Source organism: Harpia harpyja, chromosome 5 (genome assembly GCF_026419915.1).
Source record: "Harpia harpyja isolate bHarHar1 chromosome 5, bHarHar1 primary haplotype, whole genome shotgun sequence".
Taxonomy (NCBI): Eukaryota; Metazoa; Chordata; class Aves; order Accipitriformes; family Accipitridae; genus Harpia; species Harpia harpyja.
Genome location: NC_068944.1, coordinates 10,310,086 through 10,332,481, shown reverse-complemented (window position 1 = coordinate 10,332,481; position 22,396 = coordinate 10,310,086). Strand labels below are relative to the sequence as shown.

Below are 22,396 nucleotides of genomic sequence, written 5' to 3'. Positions count from 1 at the left end.
TTGTATACTGTGCATTAGTTTTCACAAATGTGCTCTTGTAGATTTTTGTTTTTAGGGACGGTCCGTGGACTTTGTAAAATGTTTGGGTCTGAATAAACATGCAGTTTTGCTGGGCTTTGCCCACATACATGCTGATGGTACCATACAATTAGTTAATTATTGCAAGATTTAAGCTAATTTCAGTGAAATGGCAATATTTTATTGTAACACCTAAGGGCTGCACTGATCATACTCATAGTGAGAGGAAGAAAAATGCTGCAGTTACTAGAGAGGATATAAGGCATTGAACAAAAAGAGGAAAAATACTGTGGTTGAATGACCTGGCTTTAGTCTATATTCAGCCCACAAAAGGAGACTGTTCTGCAAAACATACCTAGGTAGATGGAGTCTCTCCACTGTGTTGCTTTGACCTGGAAAGCTACTTGAAAAATCTATTTTTTTTTCTTTTTCACTTTTATGATTTCCATTTCAACTGAAAATGATTTACAAATAAAAGATGGTTTTCAGTCAGCTCTCTTTTGCATAAATCTTCAAAGCTTAGTTGTATGGCTCATGTCTTCTGTACCATCTTTAAGATTATGCAGTCTTCAAATTAAGTATCTTTCTGGAATACTACGCAGATATATTGGGAGAGCATGAGAAGCAAGATAGATGAGTTTGTTGCTGCAGGAGATTGTTTACGGTATCAATGAAGGGTCATGTAAAAACAGCTCAGTGTTGCAGCCTGTGGCCATCTGGAGGATAAATATATCCTTAGAGTCTCTTTGACCTGTGCCAAGAAATTTGTAACATATATCCTTTATTACATTACTTTGAACAAAGTCCAGAGAAGGTAAGTGAAGGCAGCATTACATTTGCACAGCTAAGGTACTGCAGTACTTTCTTAAAAATCATATTTATGTTTGAGACGGTTTAAGGTGGTGGGTTTGTTTGGAGGTGCTATTTACTTAATTTAAAACAACAACATGCAGAATGGAGGGAGAGTTGACAGTGATTAATGGATGGAAGACAGGAAATAAAGAGAAAAAGGGACTGATTGATACGACAGATCCCATGTCATCCATGTACTATTTCAGCATGAAGAGTTTAAAGTGTAAACTATTGGAAAATGTATATGACATTACGTTTAATGATAATACAACCAAGAAGAAGAAAAAGAGAATGATCATGGCAGAGATTGAATGTGAGAATGGCATGACTACCACGATTCAGTTAGCTGGTAGCGTTAGGAGCAGTATAGGCTGATGGGGATAGAGTAAGTGAAGTGCTGGAGTTTCTGAGCACTCTGGGAACATCGGTTTTGCCAGGGACACATGGCTGATGCAGATACTTAAACACTGCGATTTTCAGGTAGCTGTTGCTGGGGGCCTTAGATAGAAATTCAGATACTTCCATAACTGGTAGAGATACCAGATGTTACATGGAAATAATCCTACATCTCAAGTCTATGCTGCCTTTTCAAGTGTTTTGGTCCCATCTCAGCCCTTTGACATTTGTACAAGGTGGAGCCATGCAGACCTGGTATTTATCCTGGTGCCTGGGAGCCTCACATTGGGTCAGTACTGAAGCACTGAGGTGCCCTTATGCTCTTTGTTACTTCGTCTTTTCCTTGTGGTGTTATGTGTCCTTAACAGCATGCTGTGGCAATGCAGCCCAAGCTCTTTGCCATGGCAAGGTACTGCAGGTCGCTGTGTGCATTTACCTGCAGTTGAATAAGAATTACATTATTTCCTTCTTTGTTGCCATCCGTTACTTTTTCTCAATTGTAATGAAACTGGTTGCACACAAGAGACAGGTGTTGCTGGTATAACATTGGTGGTGATGTTCATGAGTGTTACGTATTTGAGTGTGAAGTGATGATGGTATTTTAAGTCAGCCTGCAGTAAGCCTATAGAAACACGGCATCTATTTTTCATCAAGTTACGTTACTTTGAAAATTCAGCTGTCACTATCAGCGAAGAAAAATTACTGTTCTGAAAAACAAATACTGAAAAAAACCAAGAATTTTTACTCTTTTGTATGAATAACATTTATTGGTTTGCTGAAAATTGCTGTTAAGACTTCTGAATTCCTTAGGGAGTCTATAATTTTTCTCATATGTCCAAGACATCTGTAGAGGAAGTCCCATTCGTAAAGCACTTAGGAGGATATGGGAAGATATTTTGTGATTTTTAAAGATAATTCAAAAAACTGAATACTTATAATAATTCCTTTTCTTACTTATTTAAAACTGTGCTGAGTAATAAGGTAAGCTTAATGGACAGATGTGTACAGTCATTTTCAGCAACAGTGATTTAAAAAAAAAGTTTAAATGAAGCCCTCTTTTGGCTCCTTTGTCTCCTTTTGTATTTTACTTTCTGATAGAAGTCTATAATTTATGCTTTATTTTTTATTGAATGGGATTGTAAAGATTTTGAAAAGAATGGAAAAGCAGAGCAACTTCATTATATATGACTTCTCTGTTCCTTTCCATTTTGGATGTGTTGATAGAGTCAATAGATTTTTCCACAGTACTTGTGAAAACCATGCCTCTTCTCATTTATTTTTCTGAAAAAAATCCATTACATTTATTGATATAATATAGTGAATCCACCATCCTGGTGGATCTCCCAGACTTACCTCCAAATTTGTGGACACTGTAGAAAAATTGGGCTCAGACTTTGTGTCCCTACATCAGTTCTGCATCTATTCAAGAACAATAGTGAACCTTACTCCAGTAAAGTCCTTTGAGATCTAGGGATGAAAGCACTATATAATAGCTATGTAACAGTAGTTTCATTATATAGCAAAAATATGCAAACAGCATAAAGCTGGGAGAGACTAAGGGATTCTGGTGGAGAGAACAGAGTTAGAATTCATAATGATGTTGAGAAAAGACCTGAAAAATCAGTATGTTTTTGGATGAGAACAAGGACAATCATTGGGTGTATAGATCCAGCATGGGAAGCTGTTGGGACAGCACTTCCACAGAAGAGGACTTGAAGGACAGAGTAAAAGTGAACCAGTTGTGTGGTAGTGATACAAAAAAGCCAAATAATGTGGTGGGATGTATAAACAGGAGAGTAGTCAGTGTGGTCTCTCATACAGTCTCTTTGGTCAGCGGTAGTAGGATTCCAGGTAGAATAGTCCAGTTTGGGCACCACACTTTTAAGGAAGCTGTGGACTGATTAGGGAGTTTTCAGGGAGAGCAGTGAAAATGGTCAGAAATTGAGTAAATGAGACTTATTTGGAGACTGACAAATCAGTTAGTTTGCCCAAAGAATGCCTGACAGTGGTGTGTTGTCTGTTTGCAAACATGGAAAGGATGGTTGCAAAGAAGAGCGGGCTTGTCTTTCTCTGTTTTGAACAGGGATGATTAGAAATACCTAGTTTAAACTGAGGCAAGAGAGATTTCTGTTAGACATGAGGAAAATGCTATAGCAATTAGGATAATGCAGTATGGTATCAAGGAGGTTGTAGCTCTTCATAAAGAAGTCCTTTTAAGACCAGATTAGATAAACAACTGTCAGAATAGGGACAGCAGATCATGCTTTGAAGGGATGACTTCCCAAGATTTTTGCCAGCTTTATTTTCCTACAGTTTTTGTGAGAAAGCCATTTGAAACAAAGACTGTTATTTGGTTTTGGAAGTTAACAGACCAAAATTGCAAATATTATGAAGAAAAATTCTGTGTCTTTTGGGCTGAATTTGGTGAGTTCAAAACTCAGGAGTTCCCATAAATGAAAACAGAATTTTGTATTACCTTCCTCACTAAGTAAGCTTGGTTTTAAAAGTGGAAACAGTTGGGAAGAGGGTGATACACTCTTATGCTCTACCCAGAAATTAAACTCTGTCCCATTAAAATGATTATGAAAACAAGTCACAGTCATTTGCATATCCATAACACTTATCTTGTTACACCCTGGTGAGTCCTAAGACATGTCTCCTCGCAGCAGGGCTTAGTTTTCTTGCTAGGCTGAATCTGTTGAGCTTCTGTTTAATTGACACGAAATGGAACAAGGGTCCTCTTTCCAAAACCACAAAGGAAGAGGTAGTAAAATGAAATTTCACCAAATAGGCAAATATCATCATCTGATTCCTCCATCTTTCTCACAAATATTTCTCTTTGATCAGAAAGGTAATAATGAATAGTGAAAGTGAGGATCTGATTTAGCCATTCCTTAAGGTGGGTCGTTTGTATCTCTTGAAGCTTCTGTTCAGGATTTTTGAAAACTCCACCAGTGAGTTGGTGGTTGTGTTGGTCACTGCACAGTAACCGTCTCATGCATTATACTCATGCATTGGCTATACTGGTTATTTGCCTGACCTGCAGCTGCAGTGGTACACATCCCTAGCAGAGCTACTTTTAAACAAAATTTCAACTTGGAAATTTTCCTTTCTTTTTTTTTTTTTTTTGAAAGAAACTGCTTTGGAAGCATTATTAGCTCATCCCAAATTCACTGTTGTCACTATTTCACAACATGTTTTTGTTTGGTTTGTCTTTTTTTTTTTGTCTCCATTGTGGCCAAAGACAGGATAATAATAATTTTGTTTCCTGAAGCAAAACAGCAGGATCAGCTTCACTCAGTCCCCTGCATATAATTCTCACAATATAGATAATTAAATCTTGTGTCTAGATAGTCCTGTTTTGTCTTCTAAATTAAATTCCAAGATTTTATAAACTGAGAATTTTGGCATGTGTTGGACTGTGACAGTGATGAAATTCTCCCTTTTTCAGTACTTATGGGCAGACCATGGGAGGAAGATAACAGGAAGAGCAAGGTAGATTAAGATGAGAAATGTATGAGGAATATTATTGGGTAACATGTTTCTAATACAGCTCTATCTCACAAAGTTATTTTTTGTATCTCCCCTTTTTTTATTGTTAATCAGTGTTTTTACCTGGGGTTAGCCTTAAATAATGCAGCCTAAGTTGGCTAGTAGTGCTCTTAATTTAAGCATACAATAGCATATAGTCTTAGTAATTTGACAAATGATTTTTACAAATTTGGTAGTTCTTTCTTTGCTTGCCTAATATGGCTTGTGCAGTGTTACTTCAATTTGTTGTTGAATTAATTTCCTTCTTCTCTAATTATATTTCTACTATTTTTTTTCATACCTGTTAAAAAAATCAGTTCTACTAGGGTATATAAATAAAATAAGTTCCATCTAGTTCCTGCTTTTCCAGGTAAGCAATACTGCCTTTCTAAGGCATTACCCGTATGTGGTTTGTATTACTGAAGAAAACCTTTCTTTTTCTAACCACTCACTGATGTTAATCTATTCTCTTGTTCTGCTATGAGAAGAATATTCAAAACAATTGGTAAATAGTGCAATAAATAATATAATTTATTATATCACCTTATAATGTAATGCAATGAATATTATTTTTATTACAGTCGTCTTTTAATAATTAGATAAAAACTCTGTCCTAAAACAATAAGTGGTATAATTTAAACTATAAATTTCTTCTTTTCATTTGTGGAAAAAGAGAAGTTGTGTGCATTTTTAGATTTTAAAAGCCTGGGCAGTAAAAACCCCCTCTATTTTTGCTGTAGACAGAAATTTCTCTCACAGGCGATGCCTGCACACAGACTCTTCTTGCTAGTTGTGAATAGTTCATATCTTCTCAAAACTCTAGTAACTAAAGAAATATTTCTGTGTTTTTTTATATTTGATATTCCAGTCAAATATATTTGTCCTTCTTCTGAAAAAAGAATATAAATATTTTAAAAAAAAGTAATCCTTCTCCTTTGTCCCTGAAGTTGTCTTTACAAAATGAAAATGATAGTTTTGGGGTAGTTGGGGGTTGTGAATGATTATATCCTGAAGTGCTATAATCGCCACAGTTGCTCATTATAAGAAAAAGCTGATTTTGAAAAGCAATCACTTACTGTATTTGGATATTATTTTAACTTGTTGCAACTTACGTAAATATTTTGGCAAAGGCCTAAATTGATCACAGACACTGAAATAACTTCAGTAATTACTTAGTGAAGTAATTAGTTAAATACTTTAATTGAAACCCAAAATAAAACCCACTGACTTCTTTACTTGGAGAAGTGGATAAAGTGTAAAATTGACAGCAAGAAAATCAAAATGGCTTCAAAAATATTTCTCCCTTGTTTTGTGGTTCGCTGATACTATGGATAAATTGGTTCACCAGAGAAGATAATAGGTACTATCTCTTCCTTGATCTGTGGTTCTTACCCTCCTGGGACAGGTAGCTTAGTTTCTCTTATGGAAAGTAGGCTGCATCCAAAAAGACTCAGCAATATGTCCTGGTGATGCCTTACTGCACTGCTTAGGGACTGCTGTGCTGGGAGCTGCGACCCTCATTTATTTTTTTGTGTAGATAGAGAACTGAGTGGACTCACAAGCACAAGCAAATATTAAAAATACAACAGATTTAGCGAGCTGGTGATGACGTAGTGGCACCTCCAAGTTAAGAAGCGCTTGGAAGTACAGATGCCTTCCTCTATGGACATAGAGGATTGTTGAGCTCTGGTTGCGGTGACTAAATCGCTGTATCGCTCAGTACCGCTGTTGGCTACAGGACTGTCACCCACCTTAGGAAGAGTAGGAGATGGGTCGTTTACTCAGAAGGGATCATCTTTAGGTTGAGCTACCTTAAGTGAGGACAAGCCCCTTCTCTGCAGAGCACTGTATTTTTTATGGGGTGACTGTTCTGCAAGGACATTATAAAAAGGCAAGGGAATAGTACTGGGTCACAAAGTAACAGCACCTGGGAGACCCAGGATGGGTTCAAGGGGAGATTTGCTGTGTTATCGGAGGCACAGGCTTTTTCAGCAATTGGGGGCATCTTTGACAGGCGAACAAGCTGCAGTCAAACAATGCAGTCTGGAAAAGAAAATGGATGTAGAGGAAAGGTGACCTGGAACATAGGGATTGCTTGAAACCTGGGACTTCTGAGGGTTTTTTTGGTTTTAGTTTATTAAAACTTAGGAGTGGCACTTTTAGTGATTATTTAAAGATAATCAGGATGATAGTTGCTTCCCAACCACTGAAGGTGTCTGGTGCTCTTACGTAGTAACCTACAAAATAACTCTTAAAACTGTTACAGCAACTTCGTGCCAATATGAGAGAGATGGAGAAACTCTGTTTGCGAGTCCGACAGGAAGACATCCTAGTTCTGCAGCGAATGATAAATCCCGTTAAAGAGGAAGCTTCATTTGCCATAAAAGACTTCCTGCAGCTCCATTCTGAATCTGCAGAAGAACTTAAAAGGCAACTTGAAGGACAGGAGGATGCCTCTTTAACAAGATCTGCAACTGTAGGAGGAGGTAGTAGAATTTCATTTCTGTATCGATTATATCTATATTGTTGTATCCAGTCCGCATTTTCTCTAACCAGATATAAATGAAGTAAACAAATGAGATTTCAGTTGAATAGTAGTTGTTAATCAAGAAGTGGATTTCTTTCCCTACACCACACTTTTCTCATGACCTGTGACTGAGTTTTGACAAGTGGACAATGCTCTAATTAAGTATCTTAAGAAATAAAATAGCTGTGGCCTTCCCTGAGAAAGATCCCATAGCCTTGGATCTTGAAATAGAAGACTGTTCATAGGAAGCAGAATACTTATATTCATGTTTCACAGTAACTTGACTCCTGTTTTTCCTCCTGCAAATCACTTGATCATGTGCGAGTAATCATTTAGGCTATTTTCATTGTATTAGTGCTTGTAACATCAAGAAGAAAAGAATTTTTATATGACAGACAGCGTAATACGCTCCTCACGCTCTTCCCCTGCTCCAGCGTGGGGTCCCTCCTATAGGAGACAGTTCTCCATGAACCTCTCCAACGTGAGTCCTTCCCACGGGTGCAGTTCTTCATGAACTGCTCTGGCGTGGGTGCCTTCCCATGGGCTGCAGTCCTTCAGGCACAGACTGCAGTCCTTCAGGCACACACAGTGTGGGTCCCCCGTGGGCTGCAGGTGGATATCCGCTCCACCGTGGACCTCCCCGGGCTGCAGGGGGACAGCCTGCCTCACCATGGTCTTCCCCACGGGCTGCAGGGGAATCTGGAGCACCTCCTCCCCCTCCTTCTTCACTGACCTGGGGGTCTGCAGGGTTGTTTCTCTCACATATTCTCACTCCTCCCTCCAGTTACAGTTGCTGTTTTGCAGCAGTTTTTTCCCTTCTTAAATTTGTTCTCCCAGAGGCACTACCACCGTCGCTGATGGGCTTGGCCTTGGCCAGTGGCAGGTCCATCTTGGAGCTGGCTGGCATTGACTCTGTTGGACATAGCGGGAGCTTCTAGCAGCTTCTCACAGAAGCCACCCCTGTAGCCCCCCGCTACCAAAACTTTGCCATGCAAACCCAATACAGGGGAACATCTCTTCTTGTAGCATTTTAACTTGGTAACTGACAAGAAAGCAGAAAACAGTATAAATCCATTTAAATAAAAGACTTTGAAAACACACTATAACATGCTACAAGTCAGACGTTTGCTGTTTTTTCCTCATTTCTGTACAAAATGTCTTTCATTCTTTGTTCTACCATTCTGTCTTCAGGGCAAGCTCTTATTATGCCCTGGTACCGGCTGGTGTTCTCTGCTAATGATCTGTGAGAACGTTGGTTACATCAGGATTAAATCCTTCCACATAACAGTAATTAGTTTGATTGCTGCAGTAGCAGTATTGTTTAAAATTGTTTGAAAATTTCACGTGTCTTAAAATTGAAAGAGCATTCTCAATGGCATTGTAGAAGAACCTGCCATCAAATTTGATTTCATGACCCTTCTTGTTGCTACATAAAGAACAACAAGAACTCTTTCAAGTGTGATTAACAAGCTAGCGAGTCTAATGGTCAAAGAGGGAGAAAAGTAGATTTGAAGACTGGGCTTGCTTTTGAGAATGTCATGTGCAGTAGTATCAGAAAGCCTTATGAACGTCAAGATATATCAAATATAGAACCATAGAAAGGTTTGTGTTGGAAGGGACCTTTGAAGATCATATAGTCCAACCCCCCTGCCATGGGCAGGGACATATTTCACTAGATCGGGTCGCTTAAAGCCCCGTCCAGCCTGCCCTTGAACACTTCCAGGGATGGGGCATCCACAACCTCTCTGGGCAACTTGTTCCAGTGCCTCACCACCCTCATTGTAAAAAATTTCTACCTTCTTACCAGGCCAATAAAAAAGACTGAATTGTCTTCTGACATACGAATCTTGACTTTCTTGACACCTTCAGCATCTTGTAGTTGATTGTTCAGTAGTTTGTCCTGATATCTTTGTGGGTTTTAAAGTCTGCCTATTTGCTGCATTCTACTTCCCCTCCACAAAAGGAAGGTAACTGAATCTGTTCTCTTGCAGTCCTCTGGGACCCCCTTATTCAAGTTCTCAGAAATACGTTTGAACTTTCAGAGGCTGTTTCTAAAATGCGCTAGAGTGAATTTCGTCAGACCTTCAGGACTTGAATAGATCTAGCTCATCTAAATATTTTTAACCTGTTCTCTTTATGTTTCAGCCTATCCTTTTTTTTCTTTCTTGTTTAAATTAATTGCATCAAATACTTGATTAGAGCTACCTGTTTGTATAAAGACTGACTTAATCTTCCTCCGGGTCATCTGTTTTGTTTTTTTTTCTCTACCTGGCAATGCACTTACACTTCATCTTCCTCTAACTTCAAAAGCATTCATAGAAACTTTCTTGCTACCATTTATGCCCCTTGGTACTTGCAATTTATTTATGTCCTAGTCTTTCTGATATTAACTTTCCATGCTTATATTATTCCTTGTACTCACCTTAATTGTGTACCAAATTCTTGATATGCAGGGTATTGAAGAGCTCTTGCTGATGCCATAAACATTTTCCTCTGCATCAGGACAATTTGCTGTCATCTTCAGTATAGCCTATTTTATTAGTGTCTGCCAGCTCTTCTGCAGTCCCTTATCCTTTAGGAACTTCTTCCCCATAGTTTCTGTTAATCAATTTGCTGAATTTGTGGATGCCTCTTTTGGGGGGAGCTCATTGTCTTCAGTCTTTGAGTTTTAGAATAGTGAAGTCTGGTATTCAGTGATCCCCTTCATCCATATTAGCCATTACTTTCAGGTTCTTTGTAAGCTCTTCTCTGTTACAATCAGAACTAAATTTAAAATAGTTCTTCTTTTGGTAACTTTGTGGTATTTCATTGGAAAGGCCTTGTCCTAGCTTATTGCTTTTCTAACGGTTACATAGGTGGTAAATAGGAACTAGAGTTTAATTTCAAAGAACAGGACTACTTTTTTAATCTGAAATACCTTTAAAGTATGGAGGACATTGAGCATAACAGCACTTCAGAAAGACAAGAAATTGATCGGGAAGATTGGGATGAGAAGAACAGAAAAATATTACTGGAATGACATGCTCCTGCAAGTCCGCTCAAGAATATGGAAATAATTCACCCCATTTGAAGTGAAACATACAGACAGGCAGACAACTAAATACAATTAAACAGATATTTTTTTCCAAGTTTGTCTGCCTGTGAGAGCAGCTCTGTTGAATTGCTAACACAGATGCAATATATTGCCTATTCTTTTGTGCTTAGAGGCTGCAGTCCTGAAAGCAAATCTTGGCTGCTGATCTTAATCAAAGGAGCTTCAGTATGCCCGTTCTTTGTAGCATGTTGCTTCCCATCTGGTAGAGGAGGAAGGAGTTTACAAATTCAAATCGCCCATTTAGAAGGCATGTCAGTGATATGATGTAGTCCCTTCCCCCCTTCACCATCCTCAGCTGAGGTCCAATAGAAATGGAATTTAATTGCATTTTAAACAAATATTAACAAAAGGTGAGACTCCACTCTTAAAATTACTAAAATCTTTGAAGCAACGTATTGAATCTTGCAGAGCATTAGATTTTTATCTTGAGTGTAATGAGGTGCGAAGCTGCTCTATGAAATCTGCAGAGGTGTTTTGTATTATTGAATTTCTGTGGAGATGCTGTAAGTGAACTGGTGGAGCCACTTCCATTCTCAGTTCTATTAAAATTGGTTAGACTTGATAAAACATGAACTAGTGAATATAAATTTTTTACTCATACTTTCAGCCCAAATGTGACTTCACCTTCTCTTACCCTTCTTGTTCTTTACCTTAGTTTTTTGAAGTGAGTAAAGAATTTTCTTGAGGAATTTTTTCCCACTAATTTTTAGTTATTAGAAAATGATAACAGTGTAAACCTACTTAGAATTTTAAGTTCTCTGGAATGTGTGTCATGCAAAACTTCAGTATCATTTATGTACTTTGAAGGATGTGCTTTTCTACAGTAGGTCAGCATAGATTGTTAAGGACAGACCAGAGTAGGGAACATAATTTGTGAGGAGGCAATTTTGCTTAGGGAGCATTTTTTTTGCTTTTGAATTACTAATATTTTAATTTCAACCAACTTAGCATGCATCTGGCTGATTAGGGAAGAGTATGCTTTTCTTGGCAGAAGAAACGTGATTTTGAATTAGGATTTTGAAGGATTGAAATTGAACAAAATACTCAAAACCGATGTTAAATGTCAGAATATGTAGCAGAATTGGTTTCTCCAAAAATGCACGCATTTGGATATATGATTAATTACGTTGAAAAGGGAAAAGCAATATTTTAGAACTGATTATGTAACATTAATTAATCTGATGTTAAAAATATGTTCTGGAAGAACAGGTGGTGATTGTAGAAGGTGAAGTGCCTTCCTGGATTCTCAAAGGAAAAGGCGTAGAAATAATTAGAAAGAAAAACAAGCCCAAAATAAAACCCCAAATCGTTTACTCCATTGTTGTTACTGAGCTACTCTGCTTACTTAGTAATTATGGCTGAATATCAGCTTCATTGATGTTAGGCTTCTATTGATCTGAAAGTAGGAAGATTAGGTCCTTAATGTATTTTGAGATCCTGGGATAAAAATGCTGAGAAATGGACAAATGTTACGAAAATGTATAATTTTTATTTTATCTTAAATTAATTCCATGTATAAGCGTGCACTATTACTAATTTTTTTACTGAATATGATTATTTTTATTTGTTTTCCATTATTCATATCTGTTGTAGTAACAGTTATATAACATTATTATAGTACCTTGGCACATTCATTGTTTGTAAAGATTTTAATGCAATATTTACACTTTAGTATTGGTAGACATACCTAACCCGTCTTCCCCATATTAAGCTTTCTCTTGATACTACCCTCCCAAGGAAGGAAACATCAGTGTCCTACTAAAGTAGCTATCTTCCTTCAGAAATGGAAGTTGTCTAAATTAACATGATCTTTGCACTGTGTTTAGACACATACGTTCTCCAGTCTGCCTTTCATACTCTCAAGCTATTCCTTAGTCCTTGCTATGACAAGCAAAACTTGTTTGTTCTTTATTACCACTTAATTACTTGTCCATAATTATGCACATGTCCGTTACATCTGTAGTGGCTCGATACTGGTCTCTTTGACTGGAGGAGGTATGAGTGTGTCTGTTCATTATATCTGCTCTCCCCCACACCACTTAGCTGTCTCTCATTGCCCATTTTTTCCACCATACTCTGTGTAATGTCTTCTGCATTCTAAGTGATTTAGAAAGGAAGATACTTGAAAGTATCTCCTTTACACTGCTGAGCTGCAAACGTTTGTCATCCTCACAGTACCGTTACCCAACTGGATCCAGCACTGAATGCTGGGCAGCATGTTACTTGGTTTTCACTGCTTTTACTTTTTGAAAGCTTTTTTCTCCAGCTTCTTTTAGTCCCAAATAGCTGAAAATCAAACCGGTAGCATAATAATCAATCATAAAATGAATAACTGTCTGTTCAGTTTTGGAAGCGCAGTGTTTTTATGTGTCATATGTAAATGAGAAGTTTTTGTCCCAAGCTCAGTTTTCTTAGCTCGGTTGATACAAAATTAATTACCTGACTTGGAATTCAGGAGTATAATTTCATTCTCAGAACTGACTGTGAAAGTGTGCTGATAGAAATGAATCCATTTCTTTGGCAATAACTTCCTTTTAAGAAACTGTCTAGTGCTGTAAGACTTTTCCCTATATGATCATTTTGAGGGCTGTTGCTTGGCTCGAATTAGGTTTAATATCAGTTTATCCATGAGAAACATTAAGAGTGAGAAGCTGCACATCACCTCCATTCTGATTCAGTACATTTATTTGTAAACATCATGTTTCTCATTCAGAAACTTTATATAACAAGGAAGTGAAGGACGGCTCCCAAAGTTTAATCCAGATCTACTCCCGCCTTCCCGAAATACCTCAGGAAGAAAATGCAGCTGAGTCCTGGGAAACTTTAGAAGAGGTATGTTGGAACTCCCTTACTGCCATGTTGGTGCTCTTGTTTTTAGCAACTGTTACAAAGTAACATTTGTTTTTTATTTGTAGGACTTGATTCAGCTTAGCCAGTTGGTGACCGAGTTTTCTCTCTTAGTCAGCGTAAGTATTAATTCTGCATTCTATCCTAGATAGTCTTGTACAAAAAGAGGGTGAGTGGTTAGCTCCTAGTTGGGGGAAAAAAAGATGAGCAATACTTCTGCCTGTAGTCTGAACTCAGACTGAGCTAGTATCACTTGGATCAACGTGACAGAATAGCAGAATAACATTAACTGAATTTGTTCAGTCCAATATTCAAGACTACAAAGTCTAGTCACTGTTAGGAGCTTCAGGAAAATGCCAGTAGAAGCACAGCAGTTTACCCACAGTGAGCCGAGATGTCTGCACTAAGGTGCTGTCTTTGCTACTTGGGACCTACGGTAAATACACCTATAATTGCAAAGTGGACACATTAGATACTTTCCGAAGTCATAGATGATGCATATAATGCTTACATCAAATTGTCTAGCAGTAAGGTGAAAGGTTTTCTTTTGATTTTCAAGTGCCAACAGAAGAGGAATGTTCAAAAGCATTAGTTTAACTACTCTGCTGCCCTGTCTGGTTAGAAAACTGACAGCTCTTCCTTCCCTACAGCAGTGACTCATTGCTACAAGGATCTCCTTGTAGCTCTCCTGTTGATTCAGGCTCTGGCAAGGTAGATTTTTGAGGAAGCAACAGTCTTCTGTTTCAGCACTAGTACTGGTAATTGCTCCTAAGTTCTTGTCACCAGAGCAACTACTGATGTTCTAGCCAGTGCCCTTGGCCACAAGCTGAACCTCAGTAGAAGCTCTAGAGCACTGACTGCAGGCTTCTGCCCAGGTCCCATTCATTTTTACAATTTCTAATCGTAATGGTGACGATAGCCTTCACTGCACAGGGTGGGTGTTTCTTAGGTGCTTTTTCTCGCTTAATCAGGAGTACTAGAAAAACTTGAAGTTTCCCTCACCTTTATGATGCCCTTTCTCTGTTCTCACAAAGCTGCTGAAAGGTCTTCACCATCCACACTCAGTTCCCGATGTTTAGTTCTTCCTGTGCCACAGGGAATTTAAATCCACAATTCTCATCTCCTAGGAGAGTTCTTTAATCTCCTTGCTGTTGGGTTAGTTGGGGTAGATAAGCTAGCTTTTATCCTTTCTGCTGAATATGTGCTGCTTCGCATATACAAAAAAAATAAAAAAGATCAAGATTCATTAGGCTGGAGGGGGACTGTAAAAAATTTTTATTCAGTAGCCTAAATGTTAGCAGCTTTAGCTAAAAAGGAGGAGTTCCTGTTCCCAGGACTTTCTGGATTTTACATGTAACCATCATTAGATATAATAGCAAGCATCCAAAGTGTGTGGATTGGATAGTAGATGAAGATACCAGAGCCAGTGGATTCAGCAGTTTCTGAATTAGAAAGAGGCAGAAAGTTCGGAATGCCTTAAATTTTAAGCTGAACATTAGCCATCTCATTATTTTGTGACATAAAACACCCTGGGTACCGCTGAGATTAAAATAGGAACAAACCAACCCACAAACCCCTTTATCTTCCGCTCTGGTGTTCTCTGAGAGAGGCTGCAGGGGAATCTGACTGCATTTGGAGAAAGGATGGAATGTTTTTGTAAAATCAAACAGTAAAATAGAGAGCAACATCAAGTATATTTTCAGTACTGTCACTACTCTTTACTTTGTAAAGTTAAGTCAGTGGTTTATAATGTCATAATTGAACACTTCTATTTAGATTTCTTGGTGCAGCTTTGTACGTTGAGAGTTGGTACTGATCTTATAAATGCTCTTTATAGATTGTTTTTTTGAATGTGAAACTCAGCAGGAAATGAAAAGGCTAGTTTGCATTATTTTTCCCTTTGGAATATGAGTTCATCTACTCACAGAAAAGATTTAGAAATCATATGTTTGGGGGTTTTTTCTCTAACTGCAGCAACACATTGTATAATACCCACTCCATATTATTACCGAATAGTTGAGATTTTTTTACAGTAAGTTTGTAGTTTCGGCACAGTTTATCAGATGCTATTAATGAACCACCATTAAGGCTGCACGGCTGCAGTGTGTAGCAGATGAAAGCGGCTGTGGGGCCCTGATTACAGGCGTTAAAATGGTGTGTATTGGCTCACTGCTGCTTCCCAGCAGGCTACCTCACTCATAATTCCTTTGCATCTAGTCTCAGCAGGAGAAGATTGACAGGATTGAAGACCATGTCAACAGTGCTGCTGTGAATGTTGAAGAGGGAACCAAACACTTGGGGAAGGTAGGGATCTGCTCCTGCTGGTGAATCAATGGTACTCTGCCTCCCAGCAATCCTCTGTATTAACCCAATTGATCTGCCGTCTTTAATGCTGAGGGAGCCAGCAATTAAGGAAATAAGGAAGAAATGACCCACAGGTAGCAGGGGAAAAAAAATAATCAATCTATCTCTCTCGTAATTTTCTATCACATCCAGGCTACTAGGAAATACAATTTTTTTTTGCCTTTTTTTTTTATGCTATTCTGATGGTACTTTAGTTTACCTGCAAAGACAAGTGCATTCAACAATTGGCTCACAAGAATCAAATAAGCGTAAAACAACAGATTGATAACATGCAATTTCAGTCCCATTCTATGTAGATGTCGGTGATAGTTGCTAATAAGCCACAAATTCAGACATGTTACTGAAAAGTCTGAGCATTTTCTCAATTTGATTTAATGATGGAGACCCCGTAATAACCAGTGTACATAATCAGGCAGAACCACTTAAAAGGACCTGGTTCACAACTGCATACATGAGGTAGCTCAATTTTTAATTGGTTTTAGTACATTCTGTCACACAAGTGGGATAGTAGATCATCTTTTTTTAAATACTAATTTGTAAAGTTTATTTATCACTGAGCAATCCCAAGAGCAATGAGGGGAAAATGCCCATCACCACAGGCAAGTATTCTAACTCTTTTTTTTTTTTTTTTTTTTTTTTCCCTCCTTTACAGGCTGCAAAATACAAGCTGGCAGCTCTGCCTGTGGCAGGTGCAGTCATTGGTGGAGTGGTGGGGGGTCCTATTGGTCTCCTTGCAGGCTTCAAAGTGGCAGGAATTGCAGCTGCACTTGGTGGTGGGATTTTGGGTTTCACAGGTGGAAAACTGATACAAAGAAGAAAAAAAAAGATGATTGAGCAGGTCTCTTCCAGCTGTCCAGAGCTTTCTTGCCAAAGTGCCAAAAAATCCAGCTGAAGTATTAGAATCATTATGACTAGGAACAAAAGCGTAGTAGCCGTGCTAATGACAGACTTGCAGCCTTATGCTTTAAATACAAGGCTGAGTTGTGTGAATTTTGACAGCAGTACTGTTACTTGGGAGAGGTGAAACAGTATTTCTCTTTTCAGATGTGGTGACATCAGTCCTTTGAAAATTATATGGATAACTTTTAATTATAAAATCCTTAGGTGAGCTATGTGCACAGCTGTAATGATGGGTGACGGGTGCTTCATGCCAAATTTGCACAAGTGTCTTGCAGACAATACAGAGATATTTGGAAAACCCTAGTGCTTTCCCATGGGTGCCACCCAAAAGCTGGAGCTTTTATTATAGAGCTCCAAAGAAAAGGAAATAAGTTCCATCTATCTTTCATGGTCATAGTACTTTAAGTTTACTTTCATTTATCTGGGTTCCCAAACTCCTCCTGTGTATACCCCCAGGGTATGACTGACTATGCCTGTTCAATAACACGCAGGGAAGTGTTAGCTGCCGTAAGAAAAGATGAAAATGCTGGGTGAGCAATGTGGAAAAAAACCTTATGTATATCCCACATCTGCCTCCATCAGCCAAATAAGATCAGCCTCATAAACAGCTTTTCCTCTTTTTCAGGTACTTTTTAAAAAAAAATTTGTTAATCCCTTATCTTGTTCAAAGTGTAGTTAAGAATTAAACAATCTATGCAGCAACCCAGCAGGACTGCTACTGGAGAATAATTAATTCTCCATGGCTGTTCAACTCCTTGGCTTGTCCTGAGAACACTGTACAGGATGAAATGCCAAGCTCTGGCATTCTGAGCCTGAAGCCTCAGCTTACTCAGCAGTGCTTACTGCTAGATGTTGTCCTTGCTTCTCATCTCCTGTCACCAACAGTGCTCTGGTGGGAGAGCTAAATCGCTTCCCTGGAAGCGGTGCCACAGCCAGGCCCACACCCTCAAGGGTGGCATTAGGCACCAGGTCAAAGGATGGTGAAGCAGCGAGGCTCTTTAAATGGTGCCAGTGGCAGCTGACATCCCCAGATGATGGGACTATTTTGAAAATGTCAACTTGATACTGTTTACAGTAAGTAAACCATGCTTGTTTGGGTCAGCTGCACACCTCTTGCATACTGTTCAGTTCCCAAACGTCTCCTTCCACCCACACTGCAGAGTAGCCTCTCAGCCTTCTCAAGATTTTGGGACATGCTGTGGAGCCTCTACAGGGTGAGGTGCTGTTAGTGCTTTTGCTAGCCTTTTATAGCGGATGCCTGTTATTCTTGCCATCCTTACTTTGCTGCTTAAGCAACCTTTTGCTTCTGAAACTTCCATTGTTAAATACAGAAGTGTTAACGTGTTTTTATTGCCACATAATCATACTGTTGTCACATAATCTACTGTTCAGCACATGGTCCTACCTCCATTCCTCCAGGACAATTCCTGCACTATTGCTGCTGCTGTTTGGGGGAACAGAAATTGAGGTTGGGAAGCTGCTTTTTAAAGTTTTTAGATTGTTCAATTCATCCTGAGCTCTGCTTGAGTCCAGTTTTATTAGGTGAACACGGAAGTCAGTGTTTAGTGATAAGGCTCCCTAGCAGGGAACACTGTATAAGGAGCATACTGTAGAAAGAGCTCCCTTTTCGTAACCAGTACTTTGATATCATCTTTGGAAATAACTGTCTACTAATGACAGATGATAGGTTTTTGTGCCTAGAGACACTATAAGCAACTGTTAGTTACAGCACAAATATCTTTTTCTGAACAGTTCTTCCTTATTACTTTTAAAATATGATTGAAATTGCATTGTGTCTATTTTAAGTAGGTCTGAGGCTCAGGGAAGCAACGTGTGCAAGAATAGCTTTCAGAAGTAATCGCGAACGTTGTCAAAACTGTATGTGTTAAAGCCACAGTGCCTACATCTGTAAAATCAGCTGGAGTGGAAAACATGACCCAAGTAATTCAGCCTATTTGCTTGTGTCAGGCAAAAAGCACTTTTCTTTAAATGCATCTACTTTGGATGTAAACACATTTAATGAGCTTGTAACAACTTCATACTAAGGCTGTTCATTCCTTTGATTTGTAATTTCTACATTTAAAGGAAGAAACTAAGAAAAAAAAAGTGTTCTTAATCAGAAACTGTGGTTGATTCTTTGTATGATTTTAAAAAGCTATGTCTGCTTTCCTGCTGTATGCTTTGAAACCTTGTGCATTTAAATGACAGCAGCCACATCAGACACATTGTGGATTCCACCCTCTCCCCCCAAGCTGGACTAATGCCAGGACAATCTAAATTCATAAAACTGAATTCCTGCTACAGTTTATACAAATTCAGCTTGGTCTGCACTCATTTTATGAAATGTCTAGCACAAAAACTATTCTTCTTCCTTGCATCTTTAAGAAAGCAATTTCAAAACATTGTGTATACACTAGACTTAGGAGACTATTATTTAAGCTATGATTTTTTAAAATAGGTGGGTTATTTACATACGTGAAGAAACATGGGCATCTGAGTAACCAAACTAGCATTTAAAATGCTAGGCATGTTAGACAGAAGGAATGCAAGAAACGGATAAGTCTTTCAGACCAAATAAAAGCTTTTGCCTATGAGACTGGTTGTAGCATTTATTGAGAACGTTGGGGTTTATTTCCTTCCAGCATCTAAAAGATTAATCCCTCAAAAATTTTATATTATTGAAATAATTGCATAACCAAGATTTAAGAATCCTGTATTGAGTTACACATGCTTCAGCTATTGAAATATTTACATTGACTGAAATTAACACAAGTTCTTGAAGTGTTGCATGCATCTAGTAACTTGTACACATATGCTAGCTCAGAAGTGGACTCCTTAAGTTCAGTTAAAGAGAGAGTTTGGAATGGTTTTGTTCCACACGGGCATAACGCTAACACTGTTTGACAACTTCCCATGAAAGCCTCGGGAAGTGTTGAAGGTTGAATGGTTACAACCATTGATGTAGATGATCAGAGTTGAAGGGCTCAGTTTGAAACACATCTCCCATTTTGTCCAGCGCTTGCTCTCTCTAGACGAATTCTCTGTATCATCAGATACTTAAAAGCTCAAGTGATACTCAACATGTGAGGCAAGCATACCTAGACTGCAGCTGTTCAACCTTCTGCTTGCAAAGAGAAAAATCACTTGAATGAAAGTTGGTACGGCCAGGTCAATGGTCATCAAGAACCCAGGAGAATCAAGTCCAACTCCAATAAATACACAATGAAACGACTTGAGTGAGTAACTGTGATGATTGATAAAACTTTTATATCTAATTGTCTACGTAGCACTAGGATGCCAAAGCTCTGGGAAGAAGTCCTTACTCAGAAAAGAAACTTGGATTAGGGAATGGCAGAGGGGGTTTCTCTCTCTCACTTTCTAGATGAAAGCACCAGCCACTAGACTGTTGGGTGTATGATGAGGTAGCATCTTTCTCCAGAAAGAGGTTTAGATGTCTTCCACCAAACAGCATTTATAATTAAGAATCCCAAGGAAAATAGGAACGTCAGAGGAGTAAGATGAGTACCTGTAGGCACCATGCAGGAATTGACTAAAATTTCATGTGCCTGAACAACTCCAGAAGTTCTGTAGCACCACCTGCAGATAACAAGTGGCAGCCTTAAAACCAGACCCTGCTCACATCTTTAGATTCCAGCTGGAAGGTGGTATGACTCAGCTGCCAAAAATGCTTGATTTGGCATGAGATGGAGAATGGGACAGGAGAAGACCTGGCTTTCCAGCACTTAGCGTGCACTCCAAAACACAGATTAACAAAACTGACAAAAAAGCATGCCTGTAAACAAAATCTTGTAATACGCTTTTAGCTACCAGTTCTGCATCGGCTCAGTTAGCTGTAGCTTGGTGGTGGTTGGTGCTAGCAACTCTGCTCAGAATCACACCCTAGACGGCTCATGTGCCTGTTGCTGCAGGGGCTTGATTCAGCAGGCTCTCTTGAGATCAGCGTTTGCCACAGCTGCACAGGACCATGTCAATCTTCTGCCAATAACCGAGTAGGTGGCATCTAGCTGAGAGGCAAAAGGAATCCTGAGCTGTGAGCTGCAGAAGTTGGGGCACTCACTGAAGTAAGCGTGAACCCAATAGTCCACCTATCCAAAGAACAAGCTTGCTTCTAAGGACACTAAGCCTTGGGGGCCCAGGTCATGGACTAGATTCTTTGTAGTAAGCATACTGTACAAATCCAACAGTAATTCATCTCCAGCAATACACCCCAAATTAACATTTTTCCATCTTCACAGTTTCTATATGTTTATCTCACCAAGCAGCTTGAAGATTCATTGAGAAAAGCCCATATTCTGGTATTGCGCACAACAGAAAAGCCCACAAGGAAAGTAGCAATTCCTTCTTCAGAGCAGAATTCAAAGAATATGCAATAAATAAGGCACAAGCCAGACAAAAAGAGTAACAGAAAGCATGCAATGGTTGTTCGGAAGGTAAATGTCTGCCAGGAAGGCAGGGACCAAAAGAAAAAAAAAAAACAGACGACTAATACAGAAGTTAATTTAAGACTGACACAACCAAGATGGCAAGTCCACCCCTACCGCTCTCCTACTTTGAAGGGTTTCCAACATTCATGTTCTTTTAACACAACCATGTGCATAATATAACAATCTTAATTCCAGGAAACCAGAGCAGGTCAATACAGCCCTTTCATTCAAAGTACAGCCATTATCATGAAACTTTTCCTTTCCTTGCTTGGTATTTTAATAGTCAGAATTCTTTAATTGCTTAGACATTTGCACCCAGTAAAGCACCACACGAGATTCTGTAAAACTTTAATTTATTCCCCTCCCAAGTATCCAGAATAGAAGACCCTCTTAAGTTGGAGAAAAATGTGACAAAGAAATAGATTACCAGGATAGCTGTTCACATGAAGAAGAAAAAGCACATTCTACCAAGGTTACACAGAAAACAACCCAGAAGTCCTATTTAATGGGATAGTGCAAGTTAACAGCATGTCTCTGGCAAGGATACCTTCATTTGGATTATAAAAGTTTTACAGAACAGAGTTAGATCAAGAGTCTGGATGGGTCTCTGATATTTTACTATAGCATTAGGAACATACTGTTTGAAAGATGCTGTACAGAATGACCCACCAAACAAATGTATTTACAAGCCTGGGGAGAAAAAAAATTATTTTTCAGTTTATTCAAAATAAAAATACACATAGAATTATGAAAATATAGGTTTACTATTTCCACCACACAAGTCAATGCTGTCTGAAAGGCTTGCAAGATTATTTCAAGTTTTTAAAGTTCATCTTTTTCCCTCAATAAGGTGTACCTATGTTCACTGGGTGCCAGTTTCTGGAATGAGCTCTCTGGTGGGCTGCTTGCTAAATCCTGAATTGGCTGAAAAACATAACAAACAGTAAATTGCTTGTTAGACTCATTTTAATAATCAATCACCTCCATTAAATGAACTTCTAACATTAATTATGAGAGTGCATGAATCTCCAGCATTCTCACAAATTGAGATTTGGGTTTTTTTTTTTTTTTTGGAAGGCACATTGTAAGTCCCAAATAGGTGGAATACACATGCACACATACATTCATTAATTAAGTACCATCAGTCAGGGATATTCCTTTTGTGGGCACATCTCAAAGGTAACAGCCATCACACAAGTTTATGTACAAGCGACTTACAAGTATTGCAAATGCACCCCACTGTATATTTGAGTCTGTCTACCATTTGCTTTGAAGATATTCTAGTTTGTGTGCTGTTTTTTGAGATACACCAGGGCAAAAGCGTCAGCGCTGCAAAAATATTTTAGAATTCATTTTCTATGGAAACTAAAAAAAACCCCAAACAAACATGCAATTCAAGGGACATACATGACCTAGGACAGC

General features: G+C 38.7%; 2 protein-coding genes across 13 annotated transcripts in view; one reads left to right on the top strand and one right to left on the bottom strand.

Annotated features, from left to right (window-relative positions):
- STX17 (syntaxin 17) overlaps positions 1 to 19,123 on the top strand; it is a 37,315-nt gene extending 18,192 nt beyond the window's left edge. For 11 of the 12 annotated variants that reach the window (XM_052787206.1, XM_052787197.1, XM_052787203.1 and 8 more), the window contains 5 exons: positions 7,064 to 7,283; positions 13,132 to 13,250; positions 13,334 to 13,384; positions 15,483 to 15,569; positions 16,282 to 19,123. In XM_052787206.1, coding sequence (XP_052643166.1) covers positions 7,064 to 7,283; positions 13,132 to 13,250; positions 13,334 to 13,384; positions 15,483 to 15,569; positions 16,282 to 16,521 — 717 coding nt within the window. In that variant the 3' untranslated portion in view covers positions 16,522 to 19,123. Of the gene's footprint in view, positions 1 to 1,463; positions 1,556 to 7,063; positions 7,284 to 13,131; positions 13,251 to 13,333; positions 13,385 to 15,482; positions 15,570 to 16,281 lie in introns of all 12 variants that reach the window. The other variant, XM_052787207.1, reaches the window with a different exon arrangement.
- Positions 19,124 to 21,310: 2,187 nt separating this feature from the next.
- The window catches only part of ERP44 (endoplasmic reticulum protein 44), a 54,707-nt gene continuing 53,621 nt past the window's right edge, over positions 21,311 to 22,396 (bottom strand). The window contains exon 12 of the mRNA XM_052787193.1: positions 21,311 to 21,898. Within this exon, the coding sequence (XP_052643153.1) occupies positions 21,797 to 21,898 (102 nt within the window). The 3' untranslated portion in view covers positions 21,311 to 21,796. The remainder of the gene's footprint in view (positions 21,899 to 22,396) is intronic.